This window comes from Lacerta agilis, chromosome Z (genome assembly GCF_009819535.1).
Source record: "Lacerta agilis isolate rLacAgi1 chromosome Z, rLacAgi1.pri, whole genome shotgun sequence".
Taxonomy (NCBI): domain Eukaryota; kingdom Metazoa; phylum Chordata; class Lepidosauria; order Squamata; family Lacertidae; genus Lacerta; species Lacerta agilis.
In genome coordinates, this window is record NC_046331.1 from 39,074,629 (window position 1) to 39,099,003 (window position 24,375).

General features: G+C 44.5%; 1 protein-coding gene across 1 annotated transcript in view; it reads right to left on the bottom strand.

The window, feature by feature from the left end:
• Positions 1 to 23,766, bottom strand: part of MAMLD1 (mastermind like domain containing 1) — a 126,941-nt gene extending 103,175 nt beyond the window's left edge. Inside the window, exon 1 of the mRNA XM_033137071.1 lies at positions 23,368 to 23,766. Coding sequence (XP_032992962.1) covers positions 23,368 to 23,421 — 54 coding nt within the window. The 5' untranslated portion in view covers positions 23,422 to 23,766. The remainder of the gene's footprint in view (positions 1 to 23,367) is intronic.
• Between the last annotated feature and the right edge of the window lie 609 nt (positions 23,767 to 24,375).

The window sequence follows — 24,375 nt, forward strand, 5'->3', positions numbered from 1 at the left end:
AACTCCCGAACCTATGCCTTGGATGGCATTTCATCTTCAAGAAACAATGCCTGGAATTTTGAGCAGCACCGGCAAGTCACTTCTTGTCAGCGGAGCTTTGCAGACAGGCAGGTAAGCAAAAAAAAACTGGGAATGCTGACACAAGACTTCTTTATAACTGAAAAGCAGCTCTACCATATACTTTGATACATTAAGACTTGATTGTTTCCTGAGGAAAAATTAGCCAAGTGGCTGAACACACACACACACACACACCCACCCCAAGTAATCATAAATGCTCACTAGGAAACGTTGGATTTTTTTTTATTTTTTGAATGCCCCAAAAGTCTCAAAAAGGGGTCTGAGGCCTGGCGCCTCCTTCCCAAAGCCTGGGAAGCCTTTGTAAGCTGGCGCCTCTGACCCTAACTGTTCCCCTACGAAAAATTTCACTGCACACCACTGATGGGCAGTCTTTGCTCTGGCATAATCACCCATCCCGTTTGACTCAGCAGGGCCTGCTTAGGAGAAGACTCAGGTGGGCTGTGCCCTGACTACTTTAGCATAGATAATATGTTTATCTTTTAAATTCACTTTATCTGAACACATGAAAGAAAACTTGCAACTGTCTCCTCATGTAGAACAAGGTCTCATGACAGAAGCCTGTGGCTTTAAATCAGCAATGCAAAGCATTTAAAAGCATCAGCATCAAAGACAGATAACTTGCTCCTTTTGGAGTAAGTTGCACTCTTTGACAAGGGAGGAACAGAAATTCCATCCCGATGAGTCATCATCACTGGGCAGCCAAAGATCAACCCCTTTGGCCTGTGTTTCTGATGGCTGCATTGAACGGAGCTGTTTTCGTAGCCCTTGTGATTTTTGAAAAATGAAAGAGGATAAGTTAAGGGTAAGTTAAGAAAACACAAGGAATCCTAAAGGAGCAAGCTGGAGAAAGTCTAGTAAGTAAAAAAAATAATAAATAAAAACCAGGATCACTTAATCTACTTGGTTTCTAAAAAAAAACTAAAAGAATGCAGCAATTGCTTTCATATGAGGAAACTGTTCAGAGCACTCTAACAAAAGCAGAAGCAGCTGGAAAGAACAAAATTGAATTAAATCCGCTATCAGTTCTGTATCCTTCTGCTGACTGTACCAGATGAGTACCTGATAGCTATTTGGAAACAATTATCTAACCGTATTGGAAGATTGCTTTTAGGGGTTGAGTGGAATGATACGGAACTGGAGCCCACTTAGCTTGGTCACCTGTGGAAAATTTAACCCTGAAGGTCAATCATTAAAATGCAGGCCTGGAAATGTGTTCATTCGCCAGCCTCCCTCCCCCCCCCCACTTCTAGTAACAGTAGAGGATTCCTCTGCCAAAAAGAGAGAGAGGTGTTCCCATAATGCAGATCCACTGAATGCCCACAAAATCATTTTATTCCAGGATGACAAACAGAGGAACGTGCAGAATAGAAATCTTTTGTTTTGTTTTCCATATATTAACATGAATTAGGATTGCCCACTTCTCTTTATATAACAGGTGGGCTACCTGCAGGCAACCTAATTTTATGAAGTCTCTGACACCTCCCAAAGCCAGCCCATTCTTCCATCCCATCAGTTTGTTCCTTCCTTCTTGAGTAGACCTGTGGATGCTAAGGCAATGCCAATCTGAGGTAGCCATGGTGAAAATTGAAGGGGGGAGGGTCTTTATTCCAGGTTGCTTAATTCAGACCACTTTTGTCACTATCTCAGATCATCTTCAGCTCTGGCTCTATTCACCACTGGCATGTTACACCCCTCTGCCAAATTTCCTTTGAGGAAATATTACCCTTGACAGAAAAAAAAATGGTTGTCCACACCTGCTTTATAGACAATCCCTTTGACAACAGAAATAAAAGGTGCTTTTTACAGGCATGGTGCCCAAAAACACACATTTTGGGGCACTGCAAGAGATTGTGGGACACCCCCAATGCTTCTTTGCAGGGCAAGATCTTGGCCCAAAATTGTCCAAGAGCAAGGCACCCAAAATGGCCACTGTGCTCTCATGGGGGGGAACTAGGATGTCCCAGTTTTTCCGGGGCAGTTGACGGGTATGTGATGTATGAACCAGGCCATGGACACCAGAGACCCATCTTCAGCAAGGGTCATCAACCTTTTCTCAGACAAAAATCTGTAGGCCTCACCCTGTGGGGCAAAGTCAAAGGTAGGTAGAGCCACTCCATTATACTTTCTGCTATAACATGGCTCTGAAAACCAGTTGCTGGGAATCACACTTGGGAAGAGTGTTGTTGCTCATGTCCTGCTTTTGTGTGCTTCTCATAGGCAGCTAGTTGGCCACCATGAAAGCAAGAAGCTAGACTAGATGGGCTACTAGCCAGAATCAGCAGTGTCTTCTTATGTTCTTAACTAAGGATTAAACCAGAGATATTTGACATGTAAGGCATATTCCCCGCCACTGAATGACCGACGTGCTATATATACTCTCTATGCAATGCTATTAACAATAATGTATCTGTTCAAAATGGGTTAAGGAGATGACATCGAGAAGCTCTGTGAACTTCCAGGAATGGCTATTAGTACTGCTGAATCTGCTTTTGCACCTTCCTATTTTTTTTTGTATTCTTTCCACTTGCATTTAGTGTAGCGATTTGATATTGTCACCCAGCTTGATTTCTGCACATCTCTTTGGCTTCTTCATTGATGGAGGAAAGCAGGATATGAATTGTTAAAAGCAAATTTTAGATTTTCAAAACATAGCTAATTATATATATATATATAATATATTATATATATATTATATATATAATGTTTTCTCCAAAGCCCTTCGCTCTCAGAACTTAATGAAAAGGCAGAAAAGCTGAAAAGATCAGCAAATAAAACATGCAGCATGGTTCATTAAAAACTAAAACTTCCTTCCTTTTTTTTTAAAAAAAAAAGTCTCAAGATCAGTCCCCCAAGGTGAACAGACTTCCGCCTTATCAGTGTGGCTGCAACGGTTTAGAAACATATCTAAAATGTTTAGCTTTGAAAATAAGATATAATCTCTTGTACAGAAAGAAGAACCAGCCATATAAGAAAAAACAATAAAACCAAGTGTAGCGATAGGTTTACATAGTGATCCCTAACCAGACTGAGGCAGAATGAGCCTTTGCTGAGCTGCTTTTCCATCAAGCCAAAAGAAAAAAGAAAAAGGCTACTGCTATTCGCTCTACTGCTGCTGGAATCATTAGAAAATTAAGATTATATTCTTTAATCAGCACAAATATTGTAGCACCAAGTATGTTAGGTTTGACTTTATACCCTCTAAATTAATTCCAGAGCCACAGCTAAGTAAGACCACATCCCTCATTGTGTTTTTGTTATAACATGCTCATGTGTAGCAAACTGTGAAGAAAATGTAGTAATTAGAGGTTAAATTAATCCCTGACAGACAAGCGGCTTAGTAAATCCAGGACCTCTTCACAAAGCAGTGCACAGGAGCTCGCCAGTCTTGCAGAATTAGGCACAAAGACCATTTGCAGCTGTAATGCACTTTGTCAATCTTCACACAAAAGAGTGGAGATGTAAGCATTTGGGGGAAAGGGCTTCAAAAGCCCAACAGCCACATCTAGACCTCCTAAAAATAATAATGCTAAGTTACAGTGCAGTGCAATTACTGAGAGGCACTGTAATCAGCTAAGAATCAACAACTTGGGCTGACATTAGCCTCTGATGCAGCTTTACGCTGGATGCTTACAAATGACATGCAGCCATCCCAAGATATTTTAGGGGAGCACTACGAGACGTTAAAAAACAGTCTTCCAAAAAATCCCAGTTTTCTTTTTTTTTCTTTTTTTAAAAAACCAGTGTGTTTCTGGATAAGATGGCTGTGCAAAGTAACTGGAAACCAGAACGGTAGTAACCGTGGGGGTGAAGTTATAGAAAATACAGAGCTCAGTTTGAGAATGATAGCTCAGTTGGCTGGAGCGTGGTGCTCTAGGTTGCAGGTTAGATCCTCGTATGGGACAGCTGCATCTGCCTGCATAGAACAGGGGTCAGGTGGGGGGTGTACTATATTTTGAAAAAAGAAAGAAAAGAAGAACTAATTCCTATGCCCCACAAATAGCCCAGAGATGCATTTTAAATAAAAGCACACATTCTACTCATGTAAAAACACGCTGATTCCCGGACCATCCGCTGGCCAGACTGAGAAGGCGATTGGGCCACATCCGGCCCCCGGGCCTTAGTTTGCCTACCCATAAACTAAATGATCCCCAGGGTCCCTTCCAACTCTACAATTCTGTGGTCTATTGTGTATTTTGTTATAGCTCTGGAGTCACAGCCTATCAATGCTTTTCAACAAAATTGCACAGTTCTGAGGATGGGGGCATGAAGTTTATAGAATTCTTTTTTACCCTCCCCCCCCTTTTCTTTTTAATTCTGAAACAGTAGGACACATCTAATGTGGAGTTTGGAGTTTGGGTAGCAGTACAGGAGTAACAATTAAATGTAACTAAATATGTAAATTAGCAGTGCCCTTCCACTCACTCCAAATTCTAATGTAGCCCACTTAGCTATGTAAGTTGCATAAACACTTCTTGCCACCAGGGACCCATTTACACAATCAGTTATCCTGAGTTAACGATGCTTGAACTCAATTCAACCTCTAATCTGTGTATATGTTTAAGGGATGAATCAGAGGCTGAGATGAGTGGGAAGCGTCAGACAGACAGACAGACTTGCCTTTGCCAAGATCATGCCCCTTTGGTTCAACCTGGAATAAAATCATCATGTAAACACACTTAACAGGGTTGATCTCTCTGGTTTCAGAGTTCCACAGAGTAAAACACAGTAACTTCTTGAATCTGAATGGCCCCTGTTATTGCAACAGAAACATCCTGGAATTATTTATTCATGACAAGAAAACTTTGTCATTGCGCTGTAGTCCATCAAGGATTCTCAAAGAGCAGAGGACTGATGGTAGACAAGCACCCTCCAAAGACAGCTTGATCACACATCGCAGATTACACACCAGCGGTGGGCAGCGTTAGAAACTCAGATACAGTATATAAGCTAGGTGCCAAATGACTCTTTAAACTGAGGTTACGGAATGTTTAGTTGCCATTTTAGGGCAAGACGGCTCTAAAGTATTATTTTTCAAATGATGTGACTGACTGTGATTTATTACTGGTTAAACATATGGCTAGTTCAGGTGGTAACCTTGTACTAAGTTAAGAAATTTGAGAACTTAAAGAAGAAAAGTCACTTGATCCAGGGACCTCTTTTTACATGCTGTAAAAAAAGAGATCCAGGGACCTCTTTTTACATTCCGACCTCTTTTTACATGCTGTAAGCTGCCCAGAGTGGCTAGGGAAACCCTAGGGCAGGGTATAATAAATAATAAATAATAATAATAATAATAATAATAATAATAATAATAATAATAATAATTCATTTATTAACAGTGACTGCTCCTGCTGAGGCTGCACAGAAAAAGCATTTTGGTTCCAGAAATTCATTCCAATTGTGCAGATAAACTATAACTGATAGAAATCTACAGGATGGGGTAATAGTGTGTGAAAACAATACAGGTCCAATGATCCCCAGGCATGCACCTCCCGATAGTGGAGATGCCAAGTGCCATCCTGGCACCAAGGCATCTTCACTTAGTCAAAAGTGGTCAAAAGCCAGGTGCAAAACGCGCCTGGTGCCTGGCTAATTTCGAACACTGGGGGTGTGACACACATTAGGATGGGGAAAGATTCCCAGAAAGCCACTGTTGTCTTTTTACAAACTGTAATGCAGTTGAACGCCGACAACCTGGAAGTGAATGCTTCCATTTTCGAACGTGCCTCGGAAGTCGGACGGCTTCCGAGGTACATTTCTCAATTTTTCCAATGGATTTTGTCGACCAGCAATTGCGCCTCAGTTGTTGAATGTTTCGGAAGTCAAACGGTCTTCTGGAATGGATTACGTTCGACAACCGAGGTTCCACTATATAGTACAGTAGTACAGTACCTCCTTTTCTGAAGTACAGTATACTGGATTTGTTGCAATGTTTCCAAGAAGTGCATGCTTTGTTTGAACATGTAACATGTTTAGTTATTAGAAAACCCTCCACCAGAACTAAGTTTGGAGAAATAAGGCAGATCCTCTCCCTCCCTCCCTCTCTCTCTCTCACACACACACACATGCACACTCAAACATATCTTGCCCAAATCTCAGTGAGTTGATACACTTCAGTCAAGTGTTCCCCCCCACCCCCAGAGTCAACATTGTAAATTGTGGATGGGTAACTTCTGGTCATTCAGATAGCTAGCTGGATAGCTCAATTGGTTACAGCATGGTGCTGACAATGCCAAGGTTGCAGGTTCAATCCAGCTGCAAATTTCTGCATTGCAGGGGGTTGGACTAGATGACCCTCAGGGTCCCTTTCATGAGATTCTATGAGATGTTGGGATTACAAACCCCATTAGATTTCACCAAAGGTCAGGGAGCTGTAGTCCAGCATCTTCTATAGAGCCACAGGTTAAGGTAAAGGGACCCCTGACCATAAGGTCCAGTTGTGGACTGTGGGGTTGCGGTGCTCATCTCGCTTTACTGGCCGAGGGAGCCGGCGATTGTCTGCAGACAGTTTTTCCAGGCCATGTGGCCAGCATGACTAAGCCACTTCTGGCGAACCGGAGCAGCGCACGGAAACTCGGTTTACCTTCCCACCGAAGCGGTACCTATTTATCTACTTGCACTTTGACGTGCTTTCAGACTGCTAGCTTGGCAGGAACAGGGACTGAGCAACAGGAGCTCACCCTGTCGCGGGGATTCGAACTGCCGACCTTCTGATCGGCAAGCCCTAGGCTCTGTGGTTTAGACCACAGCACCACCCGCATCCCTGAGCCACAGGTTAGCTACTCATTATAAAAGCTTAATTAAGGCAGTTAGTAAGAGCCTTTGAGTTCCGGTGTAGTCTGTTCCCCCCCCCCTCTTTCATCAACTTAATTCATTTGGCAGCTGTTGGTATTAAGCTAATTCTTATTGATAGACTGACATTACCTTATAATTACTTGCTAAACTGGATGATCAAGGGCAGAGGTAACATGAGGTTTGATTTGGCACTACCTGCTCAAATTTGGTGGATCTGTGTGAGAGAAATTGTCTCCGATAAAGGTAGGTGAACTCCAACAAGTAGGATTGGCTTGAAGCTAAGCTTGGAACATGATGAGCATTTTTTGTGAATCAAAAAATGGTAAGAGAAGGGCAGTGGAAGCATGCATGAACTCTCGGGTTCATTGCCTGGCATTTCCAGTTACAAGAATATACTCTAGAACAGGGCCGTGTCTAATGTCCATCTTGCAGGGCTTCTCATAAGCATTTGGTTGGCCACTGTGAGAACAGGATGCTGGACTAGATGGTAGATGGGCACTGGCCTGATCCAGCAGGCTTAAGAAAATAAGTTTTAGGGTATGTAGCCCAAGGTGGACAAATGGTCTGATTTACTAAAAGATAGCTTCTTATATTTTTATCCTGTGAAGGTGCGTGTCTGTGTAGGGTGGGGGGGGGGGCAGCCAGGAGAGAAGAATAAACATGTGTAGAAAATTATGTGGATCACCTTCTGCTTTTCAGCACATACTGCCGCAATTAGCAGACCCTCTATGTTAATTGAAATAAAAACTGTCATCTTGGGAGATAAACGCAGTGCAGATGATGCTTAAACATGGTTAGTTGTCTTAATCTTGATTAGGATCTCAAACATAAAGCTTCCTGAATGAGGAGAGCATGTAGTCAGTTAGGAGAGCTGAAAATAATGCCAATATATTTCCACACCCGACAACCAATGCTCCCCTTTGGTTTCAGATAGTACATGGGTAGATGAGTCTAAAAAGCTCAAGACACAAATTTTCACGGCCCTCTAGCGGCTGTGATGGCTCATTTACCAGAAGTAATGTCTTTAGTGTTAACTCTGGAACTATATACCATATATACTTGAGTATAAGCCTAGTTTTTCAGCACATTTTTTGTGCTGAAAAAGTTGCCCTCGGCTTATACTCGAGTGAGGCGGGCGGTGGGGGTGGCGAGAAAGAAGCCCTTTCTCTCCGCTCGTGCCGCCACCCGCTCTCCCCAGTCAACCATTCCTTAAGAAGTGTACAAAAACGGCGGTTCTTTACTCTCCCCAGGCAGCTTGTTCCATTCCTGAACTGCTCGCATAAATGCAAACTTGGCAAAGGAAGAAGAGGAAGGAGCAGCCCAAAGGGTTGCTTTCGGGCTGCTCGTTCCTCCTCCTCCTCCACAGTGGCAAAGGTGAACCGGCTTATATTCGAGTCAATAAGCTTTCCCAGGTTTTTGTAGGAAAATTAGGTGCCTCGGTTTATATTCGGGTCGGCTTATACTCGGGTATATACGGTACTTGATTCTGACCAAACTAAGCCCCCCCCCCCCCCCAGATTTATATTTTGCTCTAGGAGGCTTAGTTTGGTCAGAATTGAGTATACACTTCCAGAGTTAACGCTAAATTCATTACTTCTGGTAAATGAGCCACCATGGCCGCTGGAGGGCCATGAAAATTTTTAGACTCTGCTACCCATGTACTCTCTGAAACCAAAGGGGCACATTGGTTGCAAGATGTGACATTTTTTTCAGCTCTCTTTCCCCACTAATGTAGAAGAAGACACCAACCAAAGCGGCTTGTTGCTTTGCAAGCAGAGAGCTGGAAAGACAGGGAAACTGCCTAGAACATGTATCAGGTGTTGTCAGACATAATATTCAACCTTAGTTGGGGGAAAACAAACCATGGTTAAAATTATGCCTGCATAGGAGTCACAGAAGCACCATGAACCAGAACCAGAACAAATCATTCTCCTCTTGCTTGGCTCACTTCTGTTGCATACCACCACCTCTGAAAACATACAAATCTAGACTTCAGCTGTGATTATAGCTTTCCTACTGTGTCCACCTCATTGCCCCCTCCCCCTGCAGAGGTAATCCCTATCATGGCTGCAACAGACTGAACCTCCAGCTGTCTCTTTTCAAACAGAATGGCAGAGGCAAAGTCAGCATGTAGATTTTTTTTTAAAGAAAATTCCAAGGAGAAAGGAGAGAGGGAGAGGGAAAGAGAGATATACCTCTGACATTGCAGCATCCATTTAGGATTCTGCATACTGCTGAAATATCAGATCACCAAATCATTAACACTCCAGGATATGCCCAAGGAAGCGTTTGGATAAATACCACTTTATCAGTAAGGCTGCCAAGCCTTTCACATGGTACAAGCTGGCAAAGAGAACAGCAAGGGCTTGAAATGAACCCTCGGAAGTACCAGATTTATCACTGATTGGTGACAGAAGTCTATTTGTTGATGAAATATGAGAGCCCAGGCAGCTTAAGTAAATGTGCAGAACATTATTCACTAGCCTAACTGCTGTGGCTTGACTGGGGGCTGTGCAAATTTGATTATTACCTCTGCAAGCCACTTTTGAGATAATCACAGGGATTGCATGCACTCGTGGGAGAGAACCACACCAGGGCCCCAGGGCTCTCCCTCCACAGAAGAACCATGTCAGCAGCTCAAGTGCCCCAGTAGGACTGGCCAGTAACCAGTTGGCTCAAAACCCTCTTCAGCAGTGGAGTATTCTTCCTGACTTTGGGCAAGCTGCAGTTTCCCGGTCTAGGCTGAGTTTAGGCCTGGCGCAAGGCTGGTCCAATAAATTTCGTTACTGTTGGCAAAACAGCCAGACACTGCCCTTGCCCCATGACTCCAGCCCCCCCATGTACTGCCCCCATTGTCACACCCACAGTCCTGCCAGTCCTGTCACCACAAATGTACCCTCACCTGTAATTGTGCCCGTGCTGCCACCATGACACAGTAGCAGTGGCACGGGCAACAGGGCCAGTCACCATCTCTTATCCTAACCTACCTCACAGGTTTGTTGAGAGGATGAATGTGGAGGAGGAGGACCATGTACATCACCTTGAGATCACTGGAAGGTTAAAGGTGGTATATGAATGTTGTTTATGATAACAACCACAACCACAACACAAACCTTAGTTTAGTGAGGCTGTGCCAATGCATGGGCTCCCATACCTTTTTGCTGCCAGGGCTTCGCTGAGCTAAGCTTAGTGTTGAGAGAGCTTTATCCCAGAGTCCTAGTTAAAGGGACGCACTAGTTTTGGCTTGGCACGCTACGTAAACCAGGCATGTCCGACAGGGAGCTCCTTCCTAAAAAAAGAAAAGCTCAACGATTTGACCTGAATCCCCAAAAAGGGGGTAGAACACTGCCAGTTTTTAACTCTGTGAGTAGATAGCAGTCTCTTGGGAGTTGGCCACCCCTGATGTAAACCAACTCTTTCTGCCTTTGTTCCAGAGCTCTGTGAAATCACAGGGGAAGTAAAAGCAGTATTGCAGTTTTGCCTTCCCCACACCTTCAAAAATGCTGATCTGCCAATCCAGTTGCACAGTACTGGAACATCAAAGCAGCATGCAGAGTCAAGCTCTCCGATACTTACCTACTTCAGCAGAAGCAGCAGTGGCTGTGATATTACCGGTACTTGACAAAGGAGGGCTGGCCAGTGGCATTTTTGCTGCCCCAACCACATGTCCCAAGATTCTATGGCAACACAGGATAAGATGATGGGGCCCAAGTTCCAGACTGTGACCAGCACAATGCAAAGTCGCACTCAGGGATCAGTGCAGAGTTGCAAAGGATATTGTGGTGCATTTCTGCCTGCCTAGCATGCTAAAAATATGGGCATTCCCAGCACGCTCTGCCAGGCCAGCACTGAAAGCAAACGCCTCAAAAAGTTGAGGATCTTTCAAGGATGAATCCAAGCTCTGGTTCAACAAATACAAATTTGTAGCCTGGTCCAGAGCAAAGGAACACACCAGTAGTATATGGATAATTCACTAATTTCTGGCTCCCATAGATTTGTGTGGGCGTTGCGTTGGCAATACCCAGTGCAGAACTGAAGACAGGCTTGTGCAGAGCTTGTCTGAGGCCTGTGACCAGAGCCCTGTTCTTGGCATGACAGCGTAAGTCCAGCAGGCCCCTGGTACCCCACCCCTGGCCAGCTTAGCCCTCCGAGGCCCAGACTGGGTGCACCCGGTTGCAGCGCCCCCCCCCCAGCTATTTATTTATTTATTTATTGCATTTCTATACCACCTTTACCTTCCAAGGATGCCAAGGTGGTGCATATGGCTCTCCTCCTCCCCATTTCATCCTCACAACAACCCAGTGGTGCAGGTTAAGCTAAAGAGATGGTGGTTGTGACTGGCCCAAGGTCCCCCAGTGAGCTTCCTAGCTGAGTGGGGATTCGAACCCTAGTCTCTCCCAGGTCACAATCCAACCCTCTAACCATTGCACCACACTATTAGAGTGAATGCATCAAGGGACAGTCTAGAACAGGAGTAGGGTGCTCCTTTAACCATGGCCAGAGGGACCAGGCAGGCAGGCCTGACCGGACAGGCAGTGTGGATTAATCAGGCCTTCCATAACTCCTTTTCTTCTTCCCAACCTCAGTAAGCATTTGCAGGTCTGTTCAAGAGAACTTGCCAAACTGCAGGCCAGTTCATTTGATTTCCACAGCGATCCCCCATCAGGCTGCTGCAGAGATGGGGTTGCCGGGGTCTCCTCCTTGTCCAAATCTTTTCCTTCCAGCTGGGCATTACAAGGACTAGTGCTTCCCCAGCTTGCTTCTCCCTCCTTCCTCCCAATCCCTTTTTCCTTTTGTGTGTAAGCCCAGAGGTTTTGGTTTGTAAGCCCAGAGGGCAGGGACCATCTTATCACCGGCATTTGCAACAACCAGCTCTGGGAGCCCAACTGTTGCTTAAGAGAGGGATAAAAATCCTTCAGATAAGAACCAACAGACACACCTGCATAAATTAGTGACTTAGGAAGAAAAAACACACATACCTTAAGACCACTCCCTCTCCCTAAAGAAAAGCACAGGCTACCTCCAAACTGCCATATAGGACATTCTGTTTTAGGTGCCGTAAAAAAAAGCAGTGAAAACCAGTAATTGTTACATACAAATTACTACTTTTTTGGAACTTCCAAAGTTCCAAAACTTTTTTGGAGCCATCCAAACTTTTTTGGAATCCTCCAATCTGAAATTCCTATCACAATAAAGCATAGGTGGCTAACTTGGTCCTTCGGATGCCGATGGACTACTGCCCCCCATCATCCCCAACCACTAACCCTGCTGGCTGTGGCTGATGGGAGTCAGAGTCAAACAACATCTCGAGAGCCATAGGTCAAGCAATAAAACGGTTGCCAGTCCAGAGCACCGCCCCAGTACATCTTGCTTTAAGTGATTTTTCTTTTGAGGCTTGGTCCCTGTACTCCATGCTCTGGCAACTTCCAGGCTGGATTACTGCAATGTGGTCTACATGGGGCTGTCCTTGAAGATGACTGAGAAACTTCCCTCTTGCATGAGAAAGAAGTGGAAATGCCTTTAAGAGTGCTCATTCACACTTACCTTATAAAGGTAAAGGTTCACACTTTCCTGGTCCATGTCTTGTCTTTTTCTTTTCTTGCCCCTCTGCAAATCAGCAGAGGCAGCCCCCTTGGTCTGTGCTCAGAGGCTCAGCTGGGGACTCCTGATATGTGGAAACCCCTCCCCACAGAGTTATGTCTGGCACCTTCATTATATGGCTTGCAGAGAATGCTGAAGCCATTCCTATTGGCTCTGACTTTTGACACTTTTTGTGATTGTAAGTTGTTTCAAACTGCTTTTTCAAATTGTTGTTTCCATGCTGCAATCTACCCTGGGACTTAAAGGTAATAAAATAAATAAAATAAAACAGGTGGGTGGATAGATAAATAAATAAACAATACTACAGCACCATCCACACATTCAGAAACAACTAGTCTCATTTGGATGGAATATCTGAAATAGTTTAAGATTCTCAAGGACACAAGATTACCAGGATTGTGCATGCTCCATTGCGACTAATATTCTCTTTATGGAAAATTGAGATTGTGCAGGAGAACTTCCCTGCAGCCTGGGTCCCAAGAAACACTATGAACAAAAAACAGAAAAACAAGGGTGTGTGTGTGGGCTTGCAGTCAACTGGTGCAACTGGATTACTCATCAATAACATTGAAGCAGGTATATTTTTAAGAGACAGGAATGACAGGAATTGGTTGTACTGTGCTGATCCATAGTAACCAACTCTTGTTCGTCCATCATTTATCTCTTTCACCAACAACATATGGGTTTGTCTATTCACACTCTCAGCATTCTATCTGCTCCAACACACACACAGCATTTTCTGCTTGGATAAGGAGATTTTTTAGTTACATCCATTATGTGCGTATCAACATTTATGGCACTGAGATAATTGCCCAAGAGCTCAGGGGGATAAAAGCACCCTCTTTATAACAACCCCCCCTTGAAAAAAAAAATCAATATTGATATAAAATATTTTGACGCACAGCCGTAGACACACAAATCCTTCAATTTGAAATACTTCTTCTTCTTTTAAAGTATCAGGCCATGCAAGAGAACTGGGCAGCAGAGCTTCCTAATGAGCAGTGGTTGGATATTGCTCCCTCTACAGAAAGGAATAAGAAGAACTGAGCAATATACAATATTTAATCTTTCCTTAAATAAGCAAATAGCAAATCTGTCAGGTATACAGAAAAGTCCCTGGAAGAATACCACTTTCTCATTTGAACAGATTTTGCTATCTTTACTCGGAGACCAAATCAGTTAGTAATGAATCATAATAATCTACAAGCACCTTGCCCTGCACGTTTTTGCATTGCTAGCCACTCTTGAATAGTGGAGGGGGGACAATGAGACTGTTTGCATCCAGTATTTCCTTTAAAAACAGTGGAACATCCAAAGCAGAAGGTATTTTTGTACACACACACACAAAAAAAAACACCTCGAAATCTGAGGTCAGATTTTGATTTCAGAATCCAAATTTGGTAAGTTTGCCCATGGATAGCTCAGCTTTCCTCAACATTTCTTTTATTGTTCCTCAAACACACTAATTCAAATAGAGTAGTTTATTTTTTTTTAATTGCAGAGATTAAGACATATTCAGATATCTGCAGAAGCAGTACGTTTAACTATCAATTCAACCCAGGAGCTGTGAGTTCATGCAATGTTTATAAATTTGGAATACAATTCTGTTTGGATGCTTTTTCCTGAATACCATCATGTCTGGTTGGTTGCATACACTTTAGGACCAGTGGGAGTAATCAGAAAAAGACCCAGCTCAACACAGTTTGGTGCCCTAGTTAGAAAAACCAAATCCTTCTCTCCCCTCTGTTAACATGGTTACAGTTCACTGCAAATTCTCCTGCGCAAGCCCTACTGAATTCTGGTAGATTTTAATCCCATGAGCCAAATCTCCCTGCATTCCTCTATGTGACCGCAGTGTCCACAATCACCCAACCCACCCTGTTCTATAATAATTGTCCTCCACACCTGCAAAAATATGGCAGTAGGGGAAGTCTGGGAGAATAATCCTAGTGTGTGAAATAAGGGGATGTTCTTGTGCCTCTATAAATTTTCATATGAGTTTACATTTTAAAATGGAAAGAAAATGTAGCGGGCCAAATTTTGCCTGACTTCTACTGTGCTGCCAGTTGTCAGTACAGTGGTACCTCAGGTTACGAACTTAATTCATTCCAGAGGTACGTTTTTAACCCGAAACCGTTCTTAACCTGAGGCGCGCGATTTCTGTTCTCATCCTGGGGCAAAGTACTACTTCCGGGTTAGCGGAGTTTGTAACCCGAAGCGTTTGTAACCCGAGGTACCACTGTACTCACAAGATATCCAATGAATAGCAATTAGATAGAACCAGTTGTTGCTGAAACAAAACTCTGACAGCAGTATCTGGTAAAGACAAGTTCATGGTGGATAGAGAGCTTACAAAACAAAGCATGATCTTAGCGAGTCTAAAGGGGTGGAAAATAGGCAAAGTGATTCAGATACCAAAACACAGGGTTCAGCCTATTGTGTATTAATTGTTTCTACCCACACTCTCCATTCTTTAAACATATTTCTTAGACAATGAAGTGTCTTTTGAATGCAATGGAAAGTTGGATAGGGAGACCGTTCTTGTTTTTGACAGAACAGGCTGTTGCTTAAGGCAGTTTAAGCCACAATGAACCCATTAGTCTCCAAGGTGCCATATATTTTTACCTCTTTCTGCCGTAGGCCTATTTGGGGAAACTCTGCTACACTTTGTTTGTAAGATGCCAAATATGAGTTTCTTTCCCCTTTCAAATTGTTGCTTATTATTCAGAAGGGTTTGCTTGAAAATAAAATAAAATAGAAGGGAGAATTAGAATTCTGCTTTTGCTTGCACATGAAACAGCCTTCCCTGCACTGCAGAGCAGCTGCAAACCTCACCTAGAAGACACGCTGGTTCATATTTGTTTTCCATCCCTCAGCAACAAGACTACTTCCTGGTTGAGTTTTAAAGCTTCAGCCCACACAACTGTGTCACTACCAACGTCAGCAGCAGGAAAACATTAAAGTCGCCCTTTGCTAATGCTTTCCTAACGTGGAATTTCCCTGTCACCTTTTCTCCCCTTTCCTCCCAACCAGAAGCATCTTTTCCTTAAATTGTTTTCCCTCACACACAACATATGGGAGCACTGAAAGGGGTCACTGCCAAAACTATGAGAATTTTGGCTTCCTTTCTGCTCTTGCCTGCCTCTTCCTTCATGCTGCGGCTTAAATTGTTTGCACAAGTGCCAATGCAGTTCTGCATGCTCCAGGTTATATCACCACATAACCTGGGCTGTGCGGCATCTAGCAAAAGGTGGGCAAGAGAGGTGGCAGGCAGGAGTATTTTGGGATGGGGGAGGGTGACAAAGAGAACAGCTGCTCTCATGCGCAGCTCATATTATTTAAGGATTATTTTTATCCCCATTAAAGGGTAGGGTGGAAGTTACTGAAGTCTAGGTGTTTTGCTAGTCAATCAATACTTTCTTCGCATATTTGTCTCACAACCATTAAAATCCACAACAGTTTCCTAATTGCACAAGAGGTTTGCAAGTGAGGTTTTCTTTGTATCATAAAGATATTACAAGTCACAGAGCGGCTTGCATACTGTGGGTGTGCAAACAAGTGCCCAGGGGAAAGGGAAGAATGCCAGTAACCAGCAGCTAAGCCATTACTTTTTCTTCCTTCCTATTGAGAACCCCACTCTTTAGTATGCAAACTAGTGAGCACCTGGGGGGTGGGGTGGGGGAGAAAGAGAGATGTTTCTTTAAGGGAAGAGCTTATTAACTGCTCTTGTGGGCAATAAACAGCTGGTCAGTCCGGCAGGTTCAAGGCCATTTCAGCTCTCTCTCTTATGGAGACACCATATGTTACATCTCTCACATCAGCAGCTTTAGTTTCCAATAATCTTGCTTCAGAAGGGAAGCACAAAGGCAGGGAGAGGCGGAAGGGGGAGGGACGTGGGAAATATAGGTGGGTAGCTTGTGTTTTGCACTTGATTTGGTATTTGCTCACATTATGCTTAGAGACACTTACTGCATGCATGCATGCATGTGCATGCATGCACACACACACACACACACACACAGAGAGAGAGAGATGCTAGCTTCATGTTATAGGAGGAACAACAAAAGAAGCCTCCAGTTTTCAATGCTCGTTTTTTTTTTGCTGTATACTCAAGTTGCAGAGTCAGCAATGCATGGTCTCCTGGATAAACTGGAAATCTTAAGTGTGAAGTCCCAGCTCAGCCTTGAGTTCATGCAGAGGATGGAGTAGAAAGGTGACAATTGGCCCTGGCCAAGGATTGTTGCAAGAAATCAACAGGGTAGGAGTCATGGAATAATCTGAACATGGGGGCTTCCAGTTAGCCCAAACGCCTCAGGGGGCATTTGTTAATGGACAGTGCACTGGAAGATGCTTGTTCCCTTATATAATGGGGGTAGGGCAGGCATGGCCCATGCCTACATTGCGGCTGCCTTGTGGAAGTCGCTTCCAATTGCTCCATATGCCAAGCAATTGTTGTGGCATGGTCAGTCAGTCATGTTTAGCACATCGTTGCAGTGACTGGGAAACCTTCACACCAGAACAAGCTTCTCTATGTAGCTTGCTTAAAGAGGCTTAAATGAAGACTGTCTGATCCCCACAATGGACCACAACAGATATGATTTTAAAACAGCCTCCATATGGCAGGCAGAACATATTGTGAACAAGCCACATCGCATATCCCTGCCAAATGTGGCAGCTCCTGCTCTAGGTTAACTAACTCTCCAACAAGCTTCTGATATCTATCAAGATTCTGTGTCAATTTACCTTTAATAAAATTTCCCTGGAAAGGGCAGACATGGTGGACCACCACCATTAGGACTTGTTACCAACTCAGGAGCCAGACATGGTGGTCTCTTGGTGACAATATGACTCCTTCTCTTTCACAATCCCCATCTCCTCTGACCTGTAGGCATCTCTTTTAAGATGTTCCTTATGTGTGCCATTAAGCACCCTGGTGCCCATCAACAGTCATTATCCACTAAACCAGCAGGCACACTATATGTATGCCCAATTAAGTGTTCAGTATCAAGCTCTGTGCTTTTTCATAATGTGTAATGGAATCGTGGGCCGTGCACAGCTCCTTCATACCATCATTTGATGACATCAGCTAACACTTCTACAGGACACAATGATTTAATGATTTCCCATCTCCTTTAATCGGGATTCTAGCGAGTGGCCTATAAATTTCCTTCAGCCAGCAAAGTTTTGAGCCATCTGAGTTGAGTGCCCTTAGGACTCACTGGCCAATTCCTCCCCCAAGCAAGGGGGCCTCAAAAATGGGCATGCATTAGGAATTAACAAGGGATTAAAGAGCTAAACATGGAAACACTAGAGAATTGTATAATAGTCAAATGATATTTTTTCCCCCTCCAAGTTACTCTGCTTAACTCCTTGCTAGTTGAAAAAGCTAGGTTTTCAAGCAACAGCTGATGAGGCCATTTCTGGTGCCTTACTCCCATACCCCTATAAATGGCTGTGGAGTGAAGGGGCAGAGGGGGTATCTGGAGCCAGTATTAGGTGATCAGCCTTCATTCCACAGATACCACCCCCACCACTAAACACTTAGGAGGGAACGGCTTTTACAATGCATTGTGACATACCAGAACTGGAGAGACCTGGGACTGAGCCCCCTTTTCAGCCATAAAGCTCTCCAAGTGGCCTTGGGCCAATTCCTATCTGGAAGGCCCACCCTCTTCACAGATTGGAGATAAAATGGTGATGGGATTAGGAGAGAACTATGCTGCATGGGAGAGGGGTGGATAAGATGAAAGAAACACAGTGTTATTACCAAGGGAAGCTTGTTTGGTGAAAGGGCAGCCCCAGTTTTAAGGCTGCGGGCAGTTCCCCCTCACAGGGCACCGAGGCGGGCGGGGGGGGGGGGGACACAACAACAACAAGATAATAAGTGTTAGAAACTCAATATATATATATGCTAGGCACCAAATGGCTCCTTAAATCATGGTTACAGTCACCCAAAACCGAATGTCTAGTTGCCATTTTGAGGCAAGACAGCTCTCAAGTCTTAATTTTCAATAGGACTCTTTGGTTCCTGAATTTCATTCTGATTGTGCAGATAAAATATAATGGGCAGAATTCTACAGGATGCATTGCTAGTGTGTGAAAACAGTCAATATCTAAGGATCCCCAGGCATGCACCTCCAGGATGGGGGAGACATCAGGCGCCATCCTGGCACCTGGGCATCTTCACTTGGTCACAAGTGGCTGATAGCCAGGTGCAAAATGTGCCTGGTGAATTTCAAAAGATGATGATGATGATGATGATGATGATACCACCTATATTTATACAGGGAACCTACTGAGAAGATTCATTTAAAAAAGCAACTATACAAAAACAAATTATTGTGAAAAGAAGAAATATTTAAGGAGGAGGCACCAAATCTTGTCCTTGCTCAGGGGTGTCATATTATAAAAGTCTGGCCTTGCATAGGGATATTATGTTCTGTGTAAGAGCATTTTTGTTCGTTCATTCTTTCCAAGTTGGATGAATAGGTCTCTGCCACTGGGCTCCTGGCTTGGTATTGTTTTTCAGCTTCTATTATATTTGCGACTGTTCTGTAACTTTTTTAAAGCAGTTTTTGTTATATTTTGTCTATTGCCTTAGTATACAGTACATGTGGAAGGAGGTTAATAAACAACAAAAAGGAAACACAGGAATTCTCTTCAGTTCACAGGTGAGTGAGCTTCTCTGCTGGGTGGATTTTTATTTTTTAACTCAGGAAGGTGTGATCAGGTTTGTCAGGCTAGCTAGAGTGAGTAAATTCTGCAGCCCTGACTCCCCTCCACCAGTACTGCAAAGAGTGGGGGGAAAGAAAACATGGTCACTTCCTGGCTCATTCTCTCAGAAATAAATAAGCTATGCAATCCCAGTCAATTTTGGGAATCTTGCCATAAGATAAAGAACTATCTGTTAGAAAGGCTCATTATTGGGTTTGATTTGATCAACTCACCAAGGCTAGAACCCATTTCAACATTAAGTTTTGTTCTGAGTGTGTGAAGCCTATAACACACTTTGGAGCATGTTCAGAATAGGGCTGGGAAATATCTGGTTTTCAACATCGTGATTTATCACCAGCTAAACATTGCAATATACTGATATATCACAATGCCTGGAATAAGGATGGAGCCATATATGGGGAGGCTGCCTTCACTGTTTTTCCTGCATCGTGATTTTTGCCAACACCTGACTTTGTGATTCTCTGCCCCCTGCAGGAGACAAGGGAGAGCTGAGTCAGCAGAGTTAACAGGGCTGCAGGAATCAAGAGAAGCATTGGCTGGATTCATGGTATCTCCCACATTGTGATTTTTGCATGGAACACACACACACACACACACATGTCGTGATTCGTGATATATTGCCAGGCCAGGTCAAAAATCATGAAACTGATATCACAATCTGAACTTCAAACTGGTTTTGGGCAATATATTGCCCAGCTCTACAGAGTTGTATTGCTTCACCCATGGGCAGTCAAAGCCAAGGTTCCCCCATCTGACCTCAGAGCCTCTGAACTTGCGGCGCAGTTCTTGTGATCCTCCAGAATCTCCAGTCTCCAGCCCTAGTTGCTGATGGTCAGTGATGACAGCAATCAGACAACATTCGGAGGAGCACAGGTGCTGCATCCCTTCTCTAGGGCAAAGGAGGCAATGGTTCACTTAATAACCCTTGCCTTTTTCCTTTCCCAGTTTCAGTTGTAAGCTCTTTGGGGCAGACACCTGCCAGTTTATTCATCACATATCATTCAGCACATGGCATTGTATAAAGTGTGGTTTCCATGTTGAGCCATGGCCTCTTGTTTCTTACACCCAATAACCAGAACAGCCAGGAACGGGAAGAACAGGAAAAGAAGGAAGACTAGCTTAAGCCAATGGTGTTACAGGTAGGCAAGCAACCTGGTCCCCTCTCTCAAAACTTTAGCAGAGAGTATACCTTCCAGACAGGTGGCGGAAGAATAGCAATATCAGTCCAAACAAAATAAAAAATAAAAAAATTCCTTCCAGTAGCACCTTAAAGACCAACTAAGTTTGTTCTTGGTATGAGCTTTTGTGTGCATGCACACTTAGCTCATACCAAGAACAAACTTAGTTGTTCTCTAAGGTGCTCCTGGAATGAATTTTATTTTATTTTGTTTTGTTTTGTTTTGACTATGGCAGACCAACACGGCTACCTACCTATTATCAGTCCAATCATTAATCTCCACCTTTGCAAATCTTACAGGCAAAGGAAATATGGGAACACACAGGGGTTTATGTCAAGAGGTCATGCTCCCCACCTCTTGTGCAGGGGTGGGGAGAAGCTCCTCTGGGTACCATCTCTGCAAAGCTGGCAAGACTCTTGCCTTGTTTTCAATTGTCAGAGGTGGAGGAGAAAAAAAGAAAGATACTAGCCCCCATCACACCCACACGCCAAGCCTTTGCGAATCGTAGAGGGGGGGGGGAGCACAGAGCTGGTCGTGCTAGAATGGCAACAGAGACTCTCCCCTGCAACCTATTAATCTCCTGTTACAAACGCCAGGATCTTTTGCAGACGCTGCTGTGCCATCTCCCCTCCCTTCCTCTCCTCCCTTCCCAGCTTCAGCCTGCTGAGGAGGAGAAGGAGAAAGAGAGAGAAAGCAGCTTTTAAATTTATTATTCCAGGAAGGAGGAGGACTCTGAAAAGAAAGCTTCTTCCAAGGAGAACTGCCCACCCTCCTCCTCCTTCCCTCCGCTCCAAACAGGGATACTCTCCCCCTAATCACCCTGGTTACAGGACACCCCCCCCCAACACACACACACACACACACACCCCTCTCCTTCCCCTTTAGTAAACCCATAACAAAAGCATGCTGTACTCCCTGGGAATATAAGACTAACTAGCAGCCAAAGGCCACCCAAACAAATCCCCCCCGCGCAATTTCCCCAGCAGTCTCTTATTGGGGGAGGAGGGGGGTCCCAGCAACTAGGGTGGTGAGTTAATTTAGCGGGGGAGGGGGTCAAAGACTGTAATGGAGGAAGAAGAGCGAGCCTAATAATTAATCAGCCAAACATAGCAATAGCAGCAGCAACAGCAACAGCCTCCTCCTCCTCCTCCTCTGGGTTAAACAAGGGAGACAGCTGGAGAGCCCAATCAACAACAAGCAGCTTGTTTACCCCGCAAAGTGGCTCCTTCCACCTCACCTCTTAATCACAGGGTGAGAAATCAAAATACTTAAAAAAAAAAAAAAGTGAGTCAGCATGGGTGGATTTAAAAAAAAAAAGAAACAACAAGGAAGAACTCACCACAAGGCAAGAAAGACACAGTCAAGAGTTTGGACTAATTAGTGTTTAAAATGCCGGAAGACAGCTTTTCAGTCACACGTAACTCTTTTGTATTTTTTTGCAGAAACCCCCACCCCTACCCCCGCAGGGTAACTTTGGCAGGCTGCTTCACTTGACAGTTTGTTTAACATCTTTATTAATATAATTCCACCAAGGTGCATCACACTGAGAGCACAGCGGAGCGCAGGAAGGGTCCCTGCCCCAAAGAGGTCGCAAACTTGTGTGGTGGTTTCTTTGTTTTTCGTGGGGGGGGGGGAGAGAGAAGAGAAACGGTAATGTAAGGAAGCTTCTGACATAAACATATTTTTCACACTTCTCACCTTTGAAAGTGAGACAGCAATGATCTAGGATTTCTAGGTACCCACCGATCAGGTCGTTTTATTAAAGCATCTGATAGAGCAACACTCCATGGGAGGCACTTTCAGAGAACATCTCCCCACCACGTTTTGTTCATTCATGCTTTTCTGTTTGGTGTAAGTTTTAAGGAAAGCCCCCATCCCAGTAATCAGGCTAAAACAAGCCTTCCTGTATGACTCTGTTTACACAGGGGTACCACCACAGCTTCGAGGTCTGGGAGTATTGGCAGTTTCCTAATCCTATTAAGTCTTCTGTGCAGTCAGCATTTAATCTAGGATAATAATAATTTAAAAAAAAAAATCAGACAGCGACTACTTCCTTTCCAGACTTGATTCTGAGACACATTTTTCATGTCGAAAGGGAAGCCGTAATATATCCTCCATCACAATAAAAAGTATCGTTTTGCATTCATCACCGCACCTAGCTGGGAGCTAGGGGCTCTTTGCGGGAAGGTCTGCGTTTGTAAACTGCTCGTCCTACCAAAGCGCCGGGGCGGGTGGGTGGAACGGCGGGGAGGAGATGTGTAGGTCGAGCACAGTGTGTTTGCCTAAGGAACAAAACTATTCCGGGATTGTGGCAGGCGAGCACACAGATGGGAGACGAAAACTGTGTGCGCGCGCGCGCGCGGGCTGAGCGCGTCGTCGCCCCTCTTTTCTCCCACTGCCAGCGGCAGCTGCTTCCCAGCCAGACATGCAGGAAAGGGGCTGCACTTCTGTCTGCCTCCCTTGAAACCGATCTTCTTCCACAGGCACGCCAGCCTGTCCTACTTTCCCCCCCGCTCTCTCCTTTCTTCCTTTCCTAGGAGCCACACGACGGCAAGAAATCATCTCCATCTACCACCATTTTAAAACACAAACACAGCACAGCGAGAAATTGGACTAGGACTCCGAAACGGACACACACACATAGACACACGCAGACGTACAAGCGCACTCTGGACGGTAAATAATAATAATAATAATAATAATAATAATAATAATAATAATAATAATAATAATAATAATAATAATAGATCTAAGAAGCTTCCAAGTCACCACCAAAATGCGAAAGCCCCGTCTGCCCCGGTTGTCTTTACGCACAACCTCAGCACGGATCGGGAAGGTGGGGGGAAGGATCACTTTCCCCATCCCAGGAACTAAATCCCTCTCATCAGAGTCTCTCTTGGGATCCTGGTGCCAAGAGACGTTTGCTAAGAACGAGACTTTTCGTTCCTTCCTGCCCGCCCGGCTGAAGTCTACTTACTGGAATATGCGGCTCCATGCGTGGTGCATCTACCCGCGGGGAAACCAGAAGCATCTTGGACTGGTGATCCACCAGCTTTTACATCCAGTTTGATTGTTTTGGACGAAACCCAGCAGCGCTCAAAGGAAAAGAAAAAAAAAAGGAGGGAGGGAGGGAGGTGGGGAAAGAGAGAGGGACTCTCGGCGCTTGTTTCCCCTCTCCTCTTAGGTTCCCGACAAGTTCATCCTGGCGTTGCAGTTTGCTAATGATTCACTGTCTGTCTCATTTCGCGCACTACATTTCCCTCAGCCCACAGTTTCCTCAGTCAGAGGTGGAGTTTGTGGGCTTGAAGTTACTGATAGGGCATATCTAACTGCTGTGTCACTCGGAGAGGAGGAGACACGCCGCCGCTCGCTCTCTTTCCCTTACTCTTACACACACGCAGCCCAACTCCAGCCTTAAAGGGGAAGGAGCACATCGTTGTGCCACCTTAACAGATAAAAAGCGACAAGCCCAGAGAGCTCCGCGCTGCATTTTTAACGCGCAAAGAGCCGCTTAATTCGGCGAGGAGGGCTGTTGAGTTTCGCGCAGAATTGTCACCTCCTTAAAAAGAAAAAGTTGCCCCGCTCCCGGTGCCTTGTTTCCAGCAGAAATCTGTCCCCCCAGAAACGGCGCAAGAGGCGACGCTTTCCGTATCATCCCATATTCCCCTGCCAGGAAAAAAAAGCACATTTGCTTCATTTAAACGGTGTCAGGCTGCTGGTTGTTAAAGACGCAGGAGCAACTCCCCCCCCCCCCACACACAAAGGTGATAATTTCATTTACATACGTAACCAAACTAATTAGAAGCCAACATAATAATATCGTAATATAGAGCACTTGTGGAAGAAGGTTCATTCATTCATTCTCTCCTTTCGAGCATGTCTGGAAGGCTTAAGGAAGAGCCCGGTGTGGATAGCCACCTTCCGCGCAGCCAAGGGCTAACTAACTTCACTAGCCGCCAGCCCCTTACCCCAGTTTACTAACAAG